The sequence below is a fragment of the Bipolaris zeicola genome (assembly GCF_000523435.1).
Source record: "Bipolaris zeicola 26-R-13 unplaced genomic scaffold scaffold_25, whole genome shotgun sequence".
Classification (NCBI taxonomy): Eukaryota; Fungi; Ascomycota; class Dothideomycetes; order Pleosporales; family Pleosporaceae; genus Bipolaris; species Bipolaris zeicola.
Window position 1 is genome coordinate 125,409 of NW_006912074.1, and position 17,621 is coordinate 143,029.

General features: G+C 49.3%; 8 protein-coding genes across 8 annotated transcripts; 4 read left to right on the forward strand and 4 right to left on the reverse strand.

Annotated features, from left to right (window-relative positions):
- Nucleotides 1-1,108: 1,108 nt before the first annotated feature.
- On the reverse strand, nt 1,109-2,146 carry COCCADRAFT_2548 (uncharacterized protein; the record flags this gene model as incomplete). Its single annotated transcript, XM_007711086.1, has 2 exons — nt 1,109-1,652; nt 1,701-2,146. 2 exons carry the CDS (start codon nt 2,144-2,146, stop codon nt 1,109-1,111), a joined length of 990 nt encoding a protein of 329 aa, XP_007709276.1.
- A 433-nt stretch (nt 2,147-2,579) lies between these two features.
- Nucleotides 2,580-3,836, forward strand: COCCADRAFT_88273 (uncharacterized protein; the record flags this gene model as incomplete). Its single annotated transcript, XM_007711141.1, has 3 exons — nt 2,580-2,755; nt 2,805-3,026; nt 3,089-3,836. The coding sequence occupies 3 exons, from the start codon at nt 2,580-2,582 to the stop codon at nt 3,834-3,836; spliced, it is 1,146 nt and encodes a 381-aa protein (XP_007709331.1).
- Nucleotides 3,837-4,097: 261 nt separating this feature from the next.
- COCCADRAFT_55778 (uncharacterized protein) lies at nt 4,098-4,761 on the reverse strand (the record flags this gene model as incomplete). The annotated part of the gene is made up of 3 exons (XM_007711142.1): nt 4,098-4,205; nt 4,260-4,517; nt 4,582-4,761. Coding segments are annotated over 3 exons (546 nt in total), but the record flags the coding sequence as incomplete, so codon positions are not given.
- Nucleotides 4,762-5,557: 796 nt separating this feature from the next.
- COCCADRAFT_88263 (uncharacterized protein) lies at nt 5,558-7,500 on the forward strand (the record flags this gene model as incomplete). Its single annotated transcript, XM_007711143.1, has 3 exons — nt 5,558-5,811; nt 6,145-7,090; nt 7,417-7,500. The coding sequence occupies 3 exons, from the start codon at nt 5,558-5,560 to the stop codon at nt 7,498-7,500; spliced, it is 1,284 nt and encodes a 427-aa protein (XP_007709333.1).
- A 1,056-nt stretch (nt 7,501-8,556) lies between these two features.
- Nucleotides 8,557-9,636, forward strand: COCCADRAFT_88240 (uncharacterized protein; the record flags this gene model as incomplete). Its single annotated transcript, XM_007711144.1, has 1 exon — nt 8,557-9,636. One exon carries the CDS (start codon nt 8,557-8,559, stop codon nt 9,634-9,636), a length of 1,080 nt encoding a protein of 359 aa, XP_007709334.1.
- A 1,168-nt stretch (nt 9,637-10,804) lies between these two features.
- COCCADRAFT_88369 (uncharacterized protein) lies at nt 10,805-11,905 on the reverse strand (the record flags this gene model as incomplete). Its single annotated transcript, XM_007711145.1, has 1 exon — nt 10,805-11,905. One exon carries the CDS (start codon nt 11,903-11,905, stop codon nt 10,805-10,807), a length of 1,101 nt encoding a protein of 366 aa, XP_007709335.1.
- Nucleotides 11,906-12,744: 839 nt separating this feature from the next.
- Nucleotides 12,745-13,437, reverse strand: COCCADRAFT_34246 (uncharacterized protein; the record flags this gene model as incomplete). The annotated part of the gene is made up of 1 exon (XM_007711111.1): nt 12,745-13,437. The coding sequence occupies one exon, from the start codon at nt 13,435-13,437 to the stop codon at nt 12,745-12,747; it is 693 nt and encodes a 230-aa protein (XP_007709301.1).
- A 2,619-nt stretch (nt 13,438-16,056) lies between these two features.
- Nucleotides 16,057-17,620, forward strand: COCCADRAFT_34247 (uncharacterized protein; the record flags this gene model as incomplete). Its single annotated transcript, XM_007711112.1, has 3 exons — nt 16,057-16,342; nt 16,395-17,135; nt 17,187-17,620. 3 exons carry the CDS (start codon nt 16,057-16,059, stop codon nt 17,618-17,620), a joined length of 1,461 nt encoding a protein of 486 aa, XP_007709302.1.
- Between the last annotated feature and the right edge of the window lies 1 nt (nt 17,621).

Below are 17,621 nucleotides of genomic sequence, written 5' to 3' on the forward strand. Positions count from 1 at the left end.
GTTGGGTACACAGACAAGATGTCATGAAGGTGCGGAAGCTTTCTCTATCCACGTACCCCTTGTGCGTAAGACGGGGTACAGTAATCGACACGGCAAAGGTAGGGGCTGATCCGACACGCAAATCAGATCTGAATTGGTTCTTTATACATGATTGTTGAGTCTGAATATCCATGTTTATTGAAGAACGGATCATGTGAATGTTTGCGTTGCTATGTGATAGAGATTGAGCATGTATATAGCGGAAGTTTACCGCCTTCATGTGTTGCGCGTATCATTACCCCACCTCCAGTCAACCCATCGATGATCGCATTGTACATCATACTGAAGCAACGGCAACTTGAGCGGGAGTTGAAACGTTTTCCGCGAGCTTGGCTTGACATCATATCAATTTGTTCCACTCCCAACAATGTTTATTCTTGTTCATCTTTCTGCAAAAGCTCCCACACTGTCGTTGCATACAGCAATCATTCCACTTCTGCTACCCGCAAGCCACATGTTAGCATCACCGGGCGCTGGAATTGAGTTCGATGTCGTCGAAAGTGCCGAGGCTCGGAGTCAGACGCTTATTCGTCAAGGCTTCGTGGCGTCTTGGGAGAATCAGAAGACTGCAAAGCATACATGCCTATTTCGGACAAACTTTGCCGACTGAAGTATACATATCACACCAACACATTAGCGTGTTGATATTTTCGGCGTCGCGTCCATTATAGGTTGGTCCAAGAGGAAACATGTTGTCAAAGGCGCGGCCGAAGGGAAAGCCTAGACGAACACAGCCCTGATGAAAGAGGCAACCAAGACACGCGCTGGGCATGCAAAAGTCTCACGCTAGAGGCTGAAGAACGGCGATTGCCCGAACCAGGGTTGTCTCGTGGTAAAATCGCCGGGGTACCGCTGAGTCGGGTTACGCAGCGCTCGATACGATGGCTTGAATCTAGATGTCTTCCGACCGAAGAGATCTTGTCTTAAGTAGATAACCACGTGGGAAAAAAGGCTGGTGAAGGGTCCGCAGTCCAATCATTGGTGGTTAAGACCTAGTTGTATCGCTCAACTCAGAAGCAAGAGTGCGCAAAATGCAACTGTCAATTTTCTTTCGGGCAAAACAAAACCACTACTTGAAATCCTTTTCGCTCAAAGAATCTTCTGTCTTCTGTATCCTTTCCCATGTCTCACTCCACTTCTCCCATTCACCATCCGGTAGCTTTCCCTGGATTGGCAGCCGTCCGCCTTCCATAGTTCCAAAACCGGTTACTCTCTTTACAGCCTCTTTGATGCCGACGACGCCATATTTACCAATGAACTCTTCTGTTGTGCTAACAGTATATTGCAACTCCTTGATCTTCTTGAGGTTCTCATCGGTGATGGGCCTTGTCTCGGCAAGCTTCATCAAGGAGCACACAGTCTTGGGATATATGGCGGCGAGCCCGTCAATGACACCAGCTGCGTCAAAAATGACAATGGGACCCAGTTGTTGACCGAGACCAGAGTAGACGCGGAACTTGTTGTGGTCGATTTTCGGGTCTAGCGAGACCTGGTTGTGCCATGAGACGACGGCATGCGACATCTTGCAACCGACAATGTTGGGGTGTTGCGCGAGGACGCGGTAGGTATCAGGTGTTACCATGACTCCGTTTGTCACGCCGGGGTAGTTGTAGCTAGCATTTGTTAATTCATATCGCCTCTCTCTGTCTTTCGTGGCCTACATCAGTATTGGTAGCGGGCTCTTGTCTGCAACAACAGTAAACCACTCTCTAATTCCCTCTTGACTCGCTGCTGCACCGAAATACCCTGGCGCAAGCACCAGTCCCCACTGTGCACCGGCTTTCTTGAAGTCCTCTAGCCACTCCAATGTCTCATCGACGCTGTTGATCAGTGTTCCCGCCATGATCGGATAGTCCTTGAAGCCTGCGTCTTCGAGTCCTTTGCGCACTCCAGACACGACATCGATACGCTCTTGTCGCGACATGTGGATTGCTTCGCCGGTTGAGCCAAGCAGGACAAGCCCGCGCACTCCATTTTTGGCGAGAAACACTGAATGATCGATTTGTGTCTGGACGTCTACGGCGGCTTGGAGGGTACTAGATGCAGACTTAGGTTTGAAAAACGTCGGGACGGGGACGAAGACGCCGGTTGGTGGGGATAACGTCATAGTAACGGTTCGTAAGGAGAACTTTGTTTTGCTTTTTTTTTTTCTCAACGTCGACTTCCCTTGCGGAACGAACTGATATATGCTGATTGATTTTTGATGCTTTCAGAGGGTTTTCGCGCTTTATTGCGTGCAGGGCGCATTAGCAGCTCGGGTTGCTTTACCCCAGTTCCCGAAGTTGCGTGCCCCGCGGTGGAGAAGATGACCCCGCGCTCGCTGCCGCTCGGGGTAGTACCGCGAAGAGTACCTAACCGTAGAAGCGGTTTAATTGGACCAGAAAGCACGTCGGGTTTTGGACATGGCCGTACAGTTACTTTCTTCCCGATGGCTGGCTCTTTTTAAATGTCACATTTTCTTCGATATAATCACTTGAAACATTATCTAGCCCAGCCTTGGCCTGATTTATCACAAAAGACTACGTCCTGAGAATAAGAAAATGGGAAAGATTGCAACCATCGAATATTTCAGAGTACCACCGCGATGGCTGTTTGTCAAAATCACTGATGTCGACGGGAACTTCGGCTGGGGTGAAGCTTCCCTTGAAGGCCACACGCAAGCAGTCGAAGGATGTCTAGATGCCTGGGCAGCGCGCTATGTCGGTTTTGAAGCCGAGTAAGACGTTCGATATCTCCAATTTGAGACCAGCTAACAATACTCTAAGTGACATTGAACACATCTGGCAGATGTCTTGGCGTACCAGCTTCTACCGCGGCGGTCCTGTCTTCATGAGTGCATTGGCAGGGATTGATATTGCCCTCTGGGATCTAAAAGCACGGAAACTAAACGTACCAATATACCAATTGCTGGGAGGTAAAGTCCGGGACCAGTTGAAAGTATACGCTTGGATCGGTGGAGATCGACCAAGTGACGTTAAAGAACAAGCGTAAGTGACCATCATAAGATCAGCGTTTAAGACAAATTTGGTTTTTAACAAAACACTTACAGTCTTAGCCGTAAAGCACAAGGATTTCACGCTGTAAAAATGAACGCCACTGAAGATGTTGGTTGGCTCGATAGCCCTTCCAGCCTCGAATCTGCTGTCGACCGTCTCAAAACAGTCAAAGAGTTGGGAATGGATGCTGGCATGGATTTCCACGGCCGCGTCCACAAGCCAATGGCGAAACAACTAGCCAAAGCTCTCGAACCACATCACCCCTTGTTTATCGAAGAGCCGCTGCTATCAGAGCACATTGGTGGCATCACTTCCCTACACACCCAGACCTCCATCCCCATCGCGCTCGGCGAGCGTCTCCACTCGCGCTGGGACGTGCGCCCTTTCCTTGAAGCAGGCTGCGTCGACATTCTGCAGCCTGACATCTCGCATATCGGTGGTATATCAGAGATGAAGCGAATAGCAGCTATGGCGGAAGCCTATGATGTAGCTATCGCTCCCCACTGTCCTCTTGGTCCTATAGCACTCGCAGCCTGTGTTCAGGTCAATTGCACGCTGTCTAATTTTACCATTCAGGAAATGAGCCTCGGTATCCATTACAACGCTGGTAGCGAGGATCTTACGTCGTATACGAAAAACCCAGAGGTATGGGATGTGAAGGACGGTTTTATTCGGTTGATGGAGGGACCAGGTTTGGGTATTGAGGTCGATGAGGAGTGGGTGAGGAGGGAAAGTAAGGAGGCCAAGGCTTGGTTGGTTCCTGGATTTATCGGGCCTGGGGGTGAGATTAGAGAGTGGTAGTTGCAGTCAATTATGACAATCAAGTTCAAGCAGCAGGTAGTAAACTTCTTTTATATTCCGACTTTGCTGGTTTGTCGTTTGCTTCAGCCCACTTCTTTGGTGTTCTGTCATATATATACAGCACGAGACGTGATTCTTTACGTCGTTACCAAGATCCAGGTACCCCTCCACAGATGATCATTGAGTGCTTTCAAATAGCTCCATGATTCCCTGATTTGCTGCTCTTCGACCTGAGGCAATCCCTGAACGCTCGGGGTAGGGAGGTGTCGGCGATTCACCCAAAAGTCCAGAGGAATGTCTGATGGGCGGGGAAAGATTGGTCGGCCTAAGCCCACTGGACAGGAAAGGCGTCGGAGGGATGATCATATGCTGCCTCTCTAGTACGCATTCCAAGGTCGTGAAAGATGCGGTTACGTCGGCCACAGAATTATTCGCCTGTTCATGTTCGGAACTACTAGCCTTCTTCGTTCCTACCTGCGGTGACACTTGTGCGACGAACGATCCTAGATGTTCCATCACACTCTGGTCTATTTCCTCGTCATTGTACACAGTACCACCCCATAGTAGTGCCTCCCATGGCCATACGAATCCATCGTCCTCCCATGGCCAAGTGTGTGTTTCGACGTACTCGAGCAGTGCGACAACAATGAATATAATAGCTCCCACACCAAGGAACCCAACCTTTTTTCTTCGTTAGCGCTTTAATTCTGTAGAAAGTCATCAGTAGGCTGGAGAAAGTACCTACCACTGCTGAGCTCAGCTCTTCTGGTCGCGGGAACCACCCTGGCTGCTCAAACTCGGCAATGGCGAAGACCAAGACGAGAAAGAGACATAGGCATGAATAGTAATTGTTTGTAAGGGTTGTGGATATGACGCAGTATTCCGATCGGAGAGGGGCAGGAAGGAAGAAATCGACGATTGTTGTGGTGACACGATGAAGCAGCGTCGGCGTTGCGACTGGCCGGGATTCTTTGTCGCCGGTTTGTAGCACCGGAGCTGTACAATGCGGCATTGCGCCAGTGTAATGGTTATCCATAATTATTTCAATTAAATCGCAGATGCTGTTCAAGGCGTTGATATAGTGATGAGTGGGTCAGTTAGCTGTGAGATGCACCTTCCAGTGACGAAAAGAAAAATCCGAAAGTGGCTGGAGGAAAAGTCCCACTTACCAGTGAATGTGAAAGTGAATCATTATCAAAGCTGCAGCTAGATGCTTCGATTGTGAATACACGTCACCCAGCCTTTCTTAGACCTTGGGGAAAGCGTTCGAAGCTTTTCATGTTTGCCCTTCGCTTGTTTCCTTCAGAAGGCACTTCTGCCCCGTCATATCACCCAATAACGCATCGATGTAATTTAACATTGTGTTATCAGTCTTACGGTGGTGAGAGCGCTGGGCAGAGCAAACACGACGTGCGTGTTACACAACAGGGCTTAGTAATGGATAGTTAAGCGCCCTTGGTCTACGCCGCAACTCAAGCTCCTAGACGTTTCCCCTCCTCTCTCTTTCACCCTACAAAATATCTATTGAATCGCCTACTTATTGTAAATGAGCATATTCCATCAACATCAGCTTTTATTTCTTGCGATACCAGCTGACGCCAATCACTACACTTCCTCCCGCGGTTTCCCTCTTATCGTCAGCCTCGCCAACTGCACGCACCATACCAACCTAGTCAGAAAACTTGCACCTTGTTACGTTCCACATACGTTCGCGGCAAAAGATGGCTTCCACACAGTACCAGCATTACATTCCGCAGTTCATGCTGCGAAGATTTGCGGTAGTTGAACAAACAAGCCCATCTAAAGTTTCGAAGCGCAACCGAAAGAGTGAAAAGCAACATCGCAATCGCAATGCCACTGTCAAAGTGCTACATCTGAGAAGAAGTCCACCCAAGATAACAAATGAACTTGTCAGACGGACTTTCGGCCAACAGGACATGTACAACGATGGCCTTAAGGACTGTGTAGAAACAAAGTTGGGGGAGATAGAGAGGGAAGTAGCCCGAATCATAGCTCGAGCGGTAGATGCACAAGAAGCCGGCAAGGAGGGGATCTCACTCCTACGCTCCGAAAAAGACTTGTTGCGCAAGTTCCAGTTCGTTATGAAGTACCGTTCTCCGATCTTCTTTCGTCGCTTCAACCATCAAACTGCCGAAAGCTACGACTCTGATGATCGAGATAGATTTCTGGAGTATATGAGGGATAATCAGTTCTCACGGCCGCTCGATGTATGGGTCGACAATCTAGAGAAGATCATCGACACACCCATGGATCCCGCTGGTGATTGGGCGTGGGAACTTTTGGGAAGGATTTATCCCCCTGATGCACTTTGGCTTGCCCAACACGTTCGATCCATGTACATGGCTTTTGTTACGCCCTCAGATCCTCAGGAAGAATTTATTCTAACAGAAAATGCATTCGGCATTCATGAAGGGCCTGTTAGCTACTCTGTGAACAGGTTCACGGGCAAGAAGAAGCAAACAGTCTACACTGAGTTTCACCTGCTGACAGTCATCTCACCACGGCTCGCTATCGTTTTCCGTAGCGAGGAAATGCCAGAGCCGCTCGAAGACCTTATTCCAAGGGTCCGTGAGTGGAAATCAACCATGTTGGCTATGACCGCGCACATACACGCGGATCCAGAGCACGTAACATCCTTACTCGAGGATCTCCCTATTGCAAAAGCTCGAAATTCTTATACGACTGTGAGAAATGGGCGGATCGAGCTGGCTGAAGGTGCCGATGGAGTGCCGAAAATGAATGACAAGTTCGTCTTTATTTTCTTTCCCCTCGAGAGTGATCATGCTCAGAAAATCAACATGGTAATGCTAGACCAAGCACACGATATCGACAAGTTGGTTTTTAAGTCTGAGACAGCACTTCTAAAGGCGATGGAATTCTATCTGGAATATCCGTGTCTGACACGAGGACTTTATTCGATGAAAACGGTCAGCGATGACCCTGACGACCCGAGGTTGCGATTCTTAAAACAGATGGAGGATGTAGCTAGTATGTTGGGATCCAGTACGACTGCCAAGTACCATGTGGATCCTCTCTGGGAAGATGACGAAGCTATACCCCTTGAGACGGCTGTTGCTCAAGTTTTGGCGACCACAACAGACACACCAGAGAAGGATCATACTACCTTGGCAACTGAAGTTCTTATGAACACACTGATAAAGATGAAAAACAACATCACAGTGAGTAACAAACCAGATCAGATCCAAGACAGTCTGCTTGTTTTTCCGGACGCGGTGTATCGATGCATTCAAAAAGCCTGTAAAGAAAAGCCGGGTCGACGCACTGATCATCTTCTTAAAATTGACCGGCGATCATTGGTACTTTCATGGGTCAGAATTTTCAGTGCAGCAATAGGAAATTCAGAAAATGGCGATGTTGCAGCTATGCGCGAAAAGCTAAGGCAGTTCGTCAATAATATGGATGCCGAAACTCCTCAGGAATCTGAGAGGCCTATGAAGCCCGCACCAGGACCCCCAGCACAGGCTCCCATGTCCCAGCAAGATTCCTCGCCAGGATTTTCCAGACAGGGCCTCAACAGAGCCTTTGAAGACATCGGAAGGCATATGGAGAGGGAGGAGACCCCATCATCTGCACAGATCCCGACCAATCAATCATTCTCGCATTGGACGACCGATGTTGTTAAGAGTAACGAAGAGAGTAATCCAGTACAACGATCCGAAGAGATGGAAGCCAAAGGCGACGCTTCTCTTGATGATGCACTAACTGCTGCACCAGCTGTCGTGTCGAATAACAAGGACTGGCGAGATACTCTGTTTTTTTGGATGATCGTTATTTTCGCTTCTATTCTCATATTACCCGCACTGCCCCTCGTGGCGCTTGCTCTCATCTACCTGTTTCTTGCTTTGGGCCCCGTATGGCTTGCCTTTCGTATGGGAATGATGGATCCGCGGCTTATCGAAGAACCTCACCACTCTATTCCCCCGCCAATTTACGGTTTGTATGTGTTTAGCGTTATCCTGTGGTGGTTTGGTTGTTATAGACATTTACTGCTAGATGAGCTCCCCTTCAGACATATGTTGCCTGAATGGTTAGCTCGTTGCACATGAATGGGGAGAAGAGATACAAAAATCCCACCGGTCAGGATAAAGACGGACGTGCGGCCATGCTATTGCTGATTGGGAGACCATGGGGATATACTAGCTCCAGATATGGGCCGGCGTGGAGCGAATCACAACGTCTCGGCTGCCTTGCTGGATATGGCAGTATTGGTTCGACATGCGTTCCTTTGAAAATATGTATTCACAATGGAACTGTGCGTACTATTCCGTATCGAATTTGTCGTAGAGAAGGGTCATGTACCCCTTGAAGAGCTGCATGCGTACCAGCGATACAGACGCGTCGGTACACCCTACACGCACGTCATTGTGCATGAGATCACACGAGCACTTGCTTCTTCAAGCCGGCCGGACGTTGATGTTTTGTTCTGAAAATTGAGATAGCGCGGTCAGCAAAAATTCAAGGTAGTAGGGCCGACTTTGAGTCGCGGATGTGGGACCGGGCTCCCTTATCGGCAGCAGCACCCATGGTTGGCGGACTTCATATACCGAACAGAATGTTGGCAGCTTCCCAGTATTAATTGTCCAATCCTCCGGAAAATCGGGTTCCTGCATTCTTTCTTGCTCGCTTCCCCAGTCGCCCACTTTTTGGGACTCAGAAACATCAATCATTGAAACAAAGAATGCGGACTTCAACCCTCAACACAGCCTTGTGGCTGGCATTTGCTAGTTCTTTCGGCACAGCAACACCCCATTATGGCGCTCATCACAAAACCCAACTCAAGCACTGGCCTGCCGATGCTGCCAAAGCGCTGAATACTATGATTGCGCGCAATGCGAATCAGAGCAACTATGCGGTGTTCGACATGGACAACACGAGCTGGCGCTACGACATCGAGGAGTCGCTTCTTCCCTTTCTCGAGAACCGCGGTATCCTCAAGCGCGAAAACTTGGACCCTAGCCTAAAGCTGGTTGATTTCAAGGATACGGCGAATTTCACAGAATCGCTTTTCAGCTACTACAACCGTCTGTGCGACATTGACACATTTCTCTGCTATCCGTGGGCGGCGCAAGTGTGGTCTGGCTTCACACTTCGCGAGTTAAAGGGCTACGTCGATGAGCTAATGGCGTACAACTCGACCATCCCTACGAAATACTGGGACGGCGATGAAGTAGTTTCCAGCAGCGTCCATACACCCCAAGTTTTTCGGGGCCAGGCGGAACTATACAATGCGCTCATGGAAAATGGCATTTCCGTCTACATCATGAGTGCCTCGCATGAGGAACTCGTACGGATGGTGGCCAGCGATCCAAAGTACGGATACAACGTTCCACCCGAGAATGTCATTGGCGTTACCACGGTCCTCAAGAACACTACATCAGGCGCGGTCACAAACGCACGGGAGCAGATTACCGCAGGCACATACAACGAAACCGCCAACCTTGACCTGGTTGTGACTCCTTACCTCTGGACCCCAGCCACCTGGTTCGCGGGTAAATGGGCTGGTATCCTGACCTACATCGATCAATGGAAGCGCCCGATCTTGGTCGGTGGCGATACGCCCGGAAGCGATACATACATGCAGTTTCACGGCGTAGATGTCTCGAAGGGTGGCATTCATCTGTGGATCAATCGCAAGGATTCGTACTTTAAGCAGCTGCAAGAAGAGATCAAGAACACTACTCTTGCGCAGATTGCGAACGGACGGGAGGTCACCGCAGACAAGAACTGGGTCGTGGTTAAGCCAGAGGAAATTCTGTAAATAACGTCTTTAAATTTCAAGGCCGGTTCAAGAGCCGATGAATAATGAGATATAATTGTTGAAAGTCGATGGACGAAGAAGAAGAGTGTTTAGTGACGCGTGCATGTCCAAGCGCACTAGTAGCTGACATAATCGCTCGGCTGAGCTCCCCTTTCTCGAACTCATTTGTTCTTGCCATCTCCTGCCTCCTAGCTCTACCCGCCACAAACTGACTTCAACTGATCTGACGCGTAAGAGCGCGCATAAAACATGGACCGTGTTGCAAGTTTCCATAGATGCAGGTACGTTGCAATCTTGAATAACCAATCCGAGACTCCCATCCGTACATGATGATCCCACATTACACTTGAACCGAGTGTCTTGAAGTCCCGCTCAACTTTCGCGCATGTTGTGGTTTGTGTATACTAGCCCGGATGTGAGAGACTGTAGCGGGCTTGAGATACCATGCGCGAGTAGAAGATAGCTCTGATATTCCACAAAAACACTTTGCCGTCACATGATCAAATGGTACCCTTGTTAACATTGATCCAGGTATTTGTTGATGCGTGCCTCCCGATTTCTGGGGATATCAAGCGCCAGTTGTGTATGATGCGAAAAAAAGCAGGAGTGGAAAACTCTTTCCAGTTCATCTGGTGACCACAGTCCATCATTCTCCCACGAGGAGGCCGCTCAATTTTGGGGGCTCCTCCTCCTCATCCGCTTCTACAGCTGGCTGCAAAATCTTGGACGGCGGAGGGTTAAGCCAGGGTTCGCTGTACCAGAGCACGTGCTTGTGCCTCAAGCGCTGCTGCTGTAACACTGTGCTCAAAATTTGCATTGTACTGGCCCCGCCAGCTTCCCTAGCATGGGCCTTTCCACTTGTGTAATGCCGGATCATGTTGCCATTGCAATCAGAGATATATTCATCCCACGTTGAGTACGGACTTTTCGAGACTGATATTACTATACAAGTGAGACATGCCCGCTTCGGCCAGCACAGTAAATGTGGTAAACAAGTTCATCCATGATTAACAAATGAAAAGACTCTATGACCCCCAAGCCCATTCAATAACCCAGTATTTTTCGTCTCCAAAGACATTGTACTGTCAAGTTGAGATCCCCCTCAAACCATTCTTCCACCTCTAATTCCCCGCACCACCCCCTCTCTCCATGATCTAGACCTCCAGCTCTACGTCCTCAGTCTCTCCCCCAAAACCTCCTTATACTCCTTCTCCACAACCCCCAACAACACCCCCGCACTTGGCCGCTGCTCCACCGTTTCCAAACCCTTCATCACACACCCATTCAAGCGATCCGAATACTTCGGACTCGGTCTCCGCCGTCGAAACCACAGCGCCGTCTTATCCTTACCTCCCAACTCCGGGTCACGAAAACTCGGTATGTCGGCATCGGTATCGAGATTAATCGGGATAACTCGCCTCGGTGCCTTGGCAGCCCAGTAATTTCTCTTTTGTGAGTCCGAGTATGTAGGGGGGAAGGGCGGTTCGGTGTGAGTCTCGAACCACTGCGCTTCCACGACCGCAGGGTCGACTATCGGGGGGAAGTTATGCGCCAGTTCGTGCATTATAGCTGCGATACCCCAGACGTCGCTGGCTGGCGAGAGCTGTTTGGTTTCCCAGGTTACTTCGGGCGGCCAGTAGTATGTTGTACCGATGTAGCCAGAGGGATTTGGGTGAGCTGGGTTGTGGTAACCTGCCATACCGAAGTCTGCGAGTTTGAGGTCGACAGTGGACCAGTCTGGAGCGGAGCCGAGGGATTTTACGAGGACGTTTTCGAATTTCAAGTCCCGGTGGACGATGGGGATCCAGGGGTGGCGGTCGGAGGGGTACGTTGGGGAGATGCCGTGGTGGAGGAAGGCGAGGGCGCTGAGGAGTTGGGTGTAGGTGGACCACATGAAGGGCTCTGAAAAGGTGGGTTTGTTTTGATCGATGCTTATGCTTCGGAGCACGTAGAGGTCTCCGACGGAACAGTATTCAAGGAGGATGGATACTTGGGTTGGAGATGGCACCTTTTCGTAGTGATCAAGGTATCTTATGATGGAGTCGTGGGGTGGCAAGTCACGGAGGATTTGTATCTCGGGGGATGGACGGTGGGTACGGGTCATTACCTTTACTGCGATAACGGTTTTAGTTGGGATGTGTGTCCATTGCTCGACACAGCCTTGTGAGCCCTCCTGGAGCGGGCCATCGTATTTGTGTGCTTTTGGAAAACCGGCAGAAGGGTCTTTTGGGTCGGGGCGTCTTCGAAAGGGAAGGGAGATGCATGGCATCGTGATTATGCTGGTTAAAGACTGGGTTGCTGGTAGATGAGGTTGCAGTCTTGTTTTGGTTTCGACTCATAACAAAGATGCATTTTTATACTGTGGGCAGGCGAGCTAAAGAGAAGTGAATGAGAAGGTAAGAGTGGGTCCTTCATTGCTGTTGGTTGCCTCAAGGACTAGTTGGGTAGGAAATCGGCTTTCATTATTTCGTGGTTTGGGAAGGAGTGAACTTTGGTAACCGCGACGTTTTGGGTCTGAGCTTTGGGTAGCTGCCTATTCAAATTGCAGGCAATTGTCATCACATTCTTGCGATATTGTCAAGATAGCCTTGATGAAATTTGTTTCTTTTCGCTAGCGCAGGAAGTGAGTGTTCTTTAGTTCTTCACGTATCTCAATATCTATTCAGATGATTTACGAAAACCATTGAAATATCATTCAGATACCACAGTTTTCACTGATTCTCATCTCGCGAATATGGCTATACGCAGCAGCGGATCAGGTATCACATGACACTATTTCCCCCTCTATTCATCTAGCGATAACGAGGCGAAATAGGAGTTTGGGGGGTAAATCTCAATATTCTCGTATACTTCTCTTGTTGATAGATTACTAGGGGAAATTTATTTAGTATATCAAAGAGCACGTGGAGTGGATAACTCAAGCTCGACGAATCACTATGTTAGGTTTCATTCACTCAACAGTCAACATACTGCTCAGCCAAATCAAATTTTACATTCACCAAACCACTATAAATGTTTTTCTCCTTTTCACTCCAATCCCAATAAACCCCTCTAATCAACCAACAAACCCGAAATTTTCTACACCACAACCACATTCACTCCACACCCTTAAACCCCCCACGCCTTCTCCCTCCTCTCAAACTCGGCAACCTCCGCCACCCAATCCGCCCTCTCCTGGCCAAAAATCTCTCCAATAATATATATCGTAGCATCGATACCCGAGCTCACTCCGCCGGCAGTCACAATGCGCACACCAGCATCCGTCGTACCCGCATCCACATACCGCTGCCTCACCACATCAACTTTGGACTCGCCGCCCGCAGCCTCATCCGCAATCGACTTTAGCAAATCATAGCTGAGATGATGCGTCGTCGCCGTGCGGTCCGCAAGAACACCAGATGCAGCCAGTAACAGCGAACCCGTGCACACGGACTGGAGGAACCTCTTCCCCGTCTCCGCACGCGGTTTCGCAGCCGCGAAATTTTGGATCAGAGTGAGGAGCTGCTTGCCGGGCTCCGTGGCAATCAGTTCCGTGATGATTTTGTCGTGGGAGCCGGGGATGACGAGGATGTCGTAGTCTGTGATTTGGTCGGCTATTTCGGCGAAGGTCTTGTTGGGCTGGTACACCAGGGCGGGTGAGGCCGAGACGACGGGGTTGGAGTGCGCAAAGGAAGTTACGTCGAAGGGGAAGGTGGCGTTTTCGTCCAGGGTGTCGCTGTGGCTGTACATTTCTGCCGGACCGGAGAAGTCGAGGAGGTCGGCTTGGGGGTAGAGGTAAATTGCTACTTTGAATTGAGGCATTTTTGGTGGAGGGATTGAATTGTTGGAAATAATTTGGACAATTGATGTGTAGATTGAGATGTAGAGTTTGTTGTGTGTTGTTGTTGATGTTTTGAGTTGGTATGTGGTCGCTTTTTATGTGAGCAATTGAGGTCGGATCGGATCAAGAGTTGTGATCCGGCTTCCGTGATGCTAATCCCGATGACCAATGGTCACGCTCCTTTGCGTCCCACAACGGAACTGCGAGAAGAAGCAACATTTTATTGCTTTGATTTCGAAAGAAAAACGATATGCTGTAGCGCGAATCGTTAATATCATTGGGCTTATGCACTCACCTGTAATACTATTTGTGAATGGTTGGCGGGGATGTGTTCCACACGAGCACATATGAGCCGGTTTCTGCTAACATATGATGAAAAACAACTTACTCCAGTCCTTGTTTGGGTACATAAACTGTGATATCCATGGGGGAAAAGTATGGAAAGTGGTGTAATAAGAGCCGAGTAGACATTACAAAGCGATTGCGCGGGAACGGCCTCAACCAGCCACACGGTCCTTTCGAACAGTATTCGATGCACCATATTGTTCTTCGAGTTCTGAAAACCCCTTCATTTGGGTGCACTAGATGTTGGGAGTAGTCTCAGACTAGTGTTTCCCGCCTACGGTCCATACTCGTTCAAGTCGACCCGATGTAACCCAAACACGCATGTTTTGGGTACTATAGAGCACAAGGCAGTGTCCTATCAATCGTTGATATCTCAAGTAGCACAAACATGTGTCTTGCGGAGTTAATGCTGTGTAGTGTTACCGTCATGTGCGATAAGCAGCTCAAGCTGGCGAAGCCCCGACATGAGCTCTCTGGCCCCTATCCCGTAGTTACTGAATCACCAATCAACGTCCTTAAATATGAGTTTCGTTTCCTGTATTTGGATGCAGTAGATTTGGACTGGGAACTCCCGCGATGCAGGGGAAATCGAGGTTCGTGGAATGTCAAGTAAGCCAGTCATAGTTATGGCGTTGATAGGCATGCAACTATGATTGGTTGCTATTGGTTGAACAAAGAGCCGTTGAAATATTTTCTGGAAACGAAATCGTTCTGTTCCAAGTTGTAAACATAGTGTAGAAGCAAATTTTGCAAATGCCAAGCACATCAGTCTTCGTTTGAGTCGAGAGCTGGAGGGTTTCTCTCGATAGCATTAGCCTTTGTTCGTCTAGATTTAGAGAGTTTTATGTAAGAAATAGAGGGGGCAGTTCCAAAATCAGTGCGAACTGAGTCAGTGATTCCGAAAAGTGAAAAGGCAGCAGCTTCCTGGTCTTGAAGACGTGTACTCGTTACTTGGCTTGATAACAGATACGCTCGTACGGCAACTTTGGTAAACACCAAGAGCTGATAAGGCGACCGGGGATTGATCAAGGGCTAGCGCAACTACACTTCTAGAATCGTTGTCGAAGCTGTTTACCAGGCACAGCCTTGGCCTTTGATGCGTTAAGCCTAACCCTTCAAGCATCAGATCCGGTACCACGGTGACAGGCCTTGTTGCTTGATGTCGTTCTCTGGCCATCCCTGTAAGTCGAAGCCCCAGTCAAAAGCAGTTGCAGGCATTGCTTTTGAAGCCTGAATGACCTGGCACCTGGGTACTGCTGGCCAACCCTAGACTGCGTGCAGATGCATCAATGCGCAGATGCACCTACTTTGGCCCTGCTCCTAAGCAAAACTTCTGCGTCGGGATTCAACATGTCTTACGTTCCAAAAGAAATGCTTACGAGAGTCATTCCCTACTTGCTTATTCGGGGGGATGACCGGTCAGTGTCGTATGGTCTCCTGCCTTGAAGCACCTCAAGGCTGATTTCGCCAATACCCGTATCCAACGCAATGCCGCAGCTTGTGACCTCGATTTCTGCTTGAGCCGGCCCTTTCCAGTATTGTCCTATGATAACGCTCATCTTAGCCTACGCCATACGCGAGCCAGAGTCATTGCCAAGCCGTTCAGTCCGCCAGCCAAGCTTCGCCCGGCACGCGACAAAAGACCAAGACACCACGCTCCGCTACAGTATTTTACTTTCCCATACTCCACAAAGTTCATTAGTCCAAGCACGATCCAATTGCATGGTTTCGATCTAGCGAAGCCAGTGATATGAGCACTTGGCACGGGGCGCCGTCTAGCCGATCCTTGTTGGCCGAGTCGGGAGCCGGCACATCACTTTGCTTGTAAACTTCCCTGCGTGCAATAGTTGCCAACACTGCCAACAACTCCAAGGCTCAAATTTCATGTCCGAGTGTTGAGAGGAGTCTGCTAGCACTACACCTGCTTATCCAATCAAGACTTGGATCCGCCCAGAGCGAATCAGCTGTCATAGTCAGAGATAGTTGGCTCCTTGTGATAGGTTGAGGATACTCAGGGACGAAGGCGATGCGAGAGCACGGTGTCATTCCGGATTATTGGTAACAGAATCGTTATCTCTTGGTTGCCTCGCCACAGGATGATGCACGGAGCAGCTGAAGGGCGGGGTTCGTTGTATAATATGTACGTGTAGTAGCACAGGTTCAGGGTGAGGTTCCAAGTGACTGTTGTTTCTCATCCCTCGCACGGAAAACGAAAACTTGTCCATCTCCTGACGTTTTGCTATACATCGTCTGCAATGGGCGAGCTCGAATCTAAAACAGACGAGATGGAGCGTGCTGCGAGCAGCAACAGCTCACCTTCTGACAATACCATGCCAACAACAGTTGTCGCGGTCGAAGAGAAGAAGACGTTTTGGCAGAGAGTGAAGACTCCAGGCTCGGTATGGCAGATCATCTTTGCCGCTATTCTGGCCATTGCCATTGGTATCGCTGTCACTACCACTGTCGAGGAAGTACCCGAAGCAGCAATTGTTCTTCTCGCAGTCCCCGGAAACCTTTGGCTGCGTGCCTTGCGAGCAGTTGGTATGTGCCATGATAGCCATGTGGGCCGAATCTGGAGATCTAACAGATACAGTACTTCCCATGATTGTCACTGCTATGATCATGGCCATCCAGCGCTTGCGAAACATGACCCAAGGAGGTGGTGCGGCCGGCAAACTCGCTCGCTGGACTGTTGGATATTACGTCCTTACCACTATTCTAGCCGTTGCACATTCTGCTCTGCTAGTTGGTCTAGTCTGGAGCAAGCTGTTTAATGTTGTATCTGGCAGCGCGTTGGAAGTGTCTGAAGAGGACCAGGAGCTCGTCGACGAGAGGAAGGAAACCGCGATCCATGATGTTGTCGTTGACATGTTCTACTCCCTCGTCCCCAACAACATTGTCAACGCCTTGGCTACCGACGCCCTTCTTTCAGTGCTGATCACAGCTATCGTCCTCGGATATGTCATCAAGCCAGGAGGTGCCATCTACCGAGCGGTCGAGGAAGTCGAAGTCATAATCCTCAGAGTGATCACCGTCCTGATCCACTTGGCGCCGATCGGTGTCTTCTTCCTCATCATGCCCAACCTTTTCCGTCTCGATATTGCTGAGATTGGTACGAATCTGGGTATACTCATTGGAGGAACGCTATGCGGCATGTTCATCCACATGTTCATCATCATTCCTATCATCTTTTTCATCTTTACCAGGAGCAACCCATACACTTTCTGGTTCAAGATGAGCCCTGCCTGGATCACCGCCTGGGGTACTGCATCAAGTGCTGCTACTTTGCCCGTCACTATTCGTTGTGTACTAAAGCAGGGTGTTCCCGTCACAGGTTAGTTTGCATGACCAATTTGTTTGTCTGTCACCCGTTAACGTTCCGTAGTTACCAAATTTGCCGTTCCACTTGGTTGTCTGATCAACATGGATGGTACTGCAATTTACTTCCCAATCGTAGTAGTTTTTCTGGCTGCAACTCAAGGCATTACCTTGAATGCTACGGATTACATCATCATTATTCTACTTTCGACCCTCGCCTCTATCGGAACGACGCCGATTCCAAGTGCCAGTCTGGTTCTTGTAGTCATGATTGCCACTAGTGTTGGTGTGCCAATCACTGGAATGTATGCAGTCGTCATTGCAATTGATTGGTTCTTAGATCGCTTTAGGACTGCTGTCAATGTCAGCTGTGACACTTGGGCAGCCAGAATTGTCACGCAAGTTACAGGGATCAAGGACGAGGAGGGTGTAACGTACGATGAGACCGAGAACATTGATCCCAACGCGTTGGGACGCCGGGAAGATGACTCCAGAGTGTAAG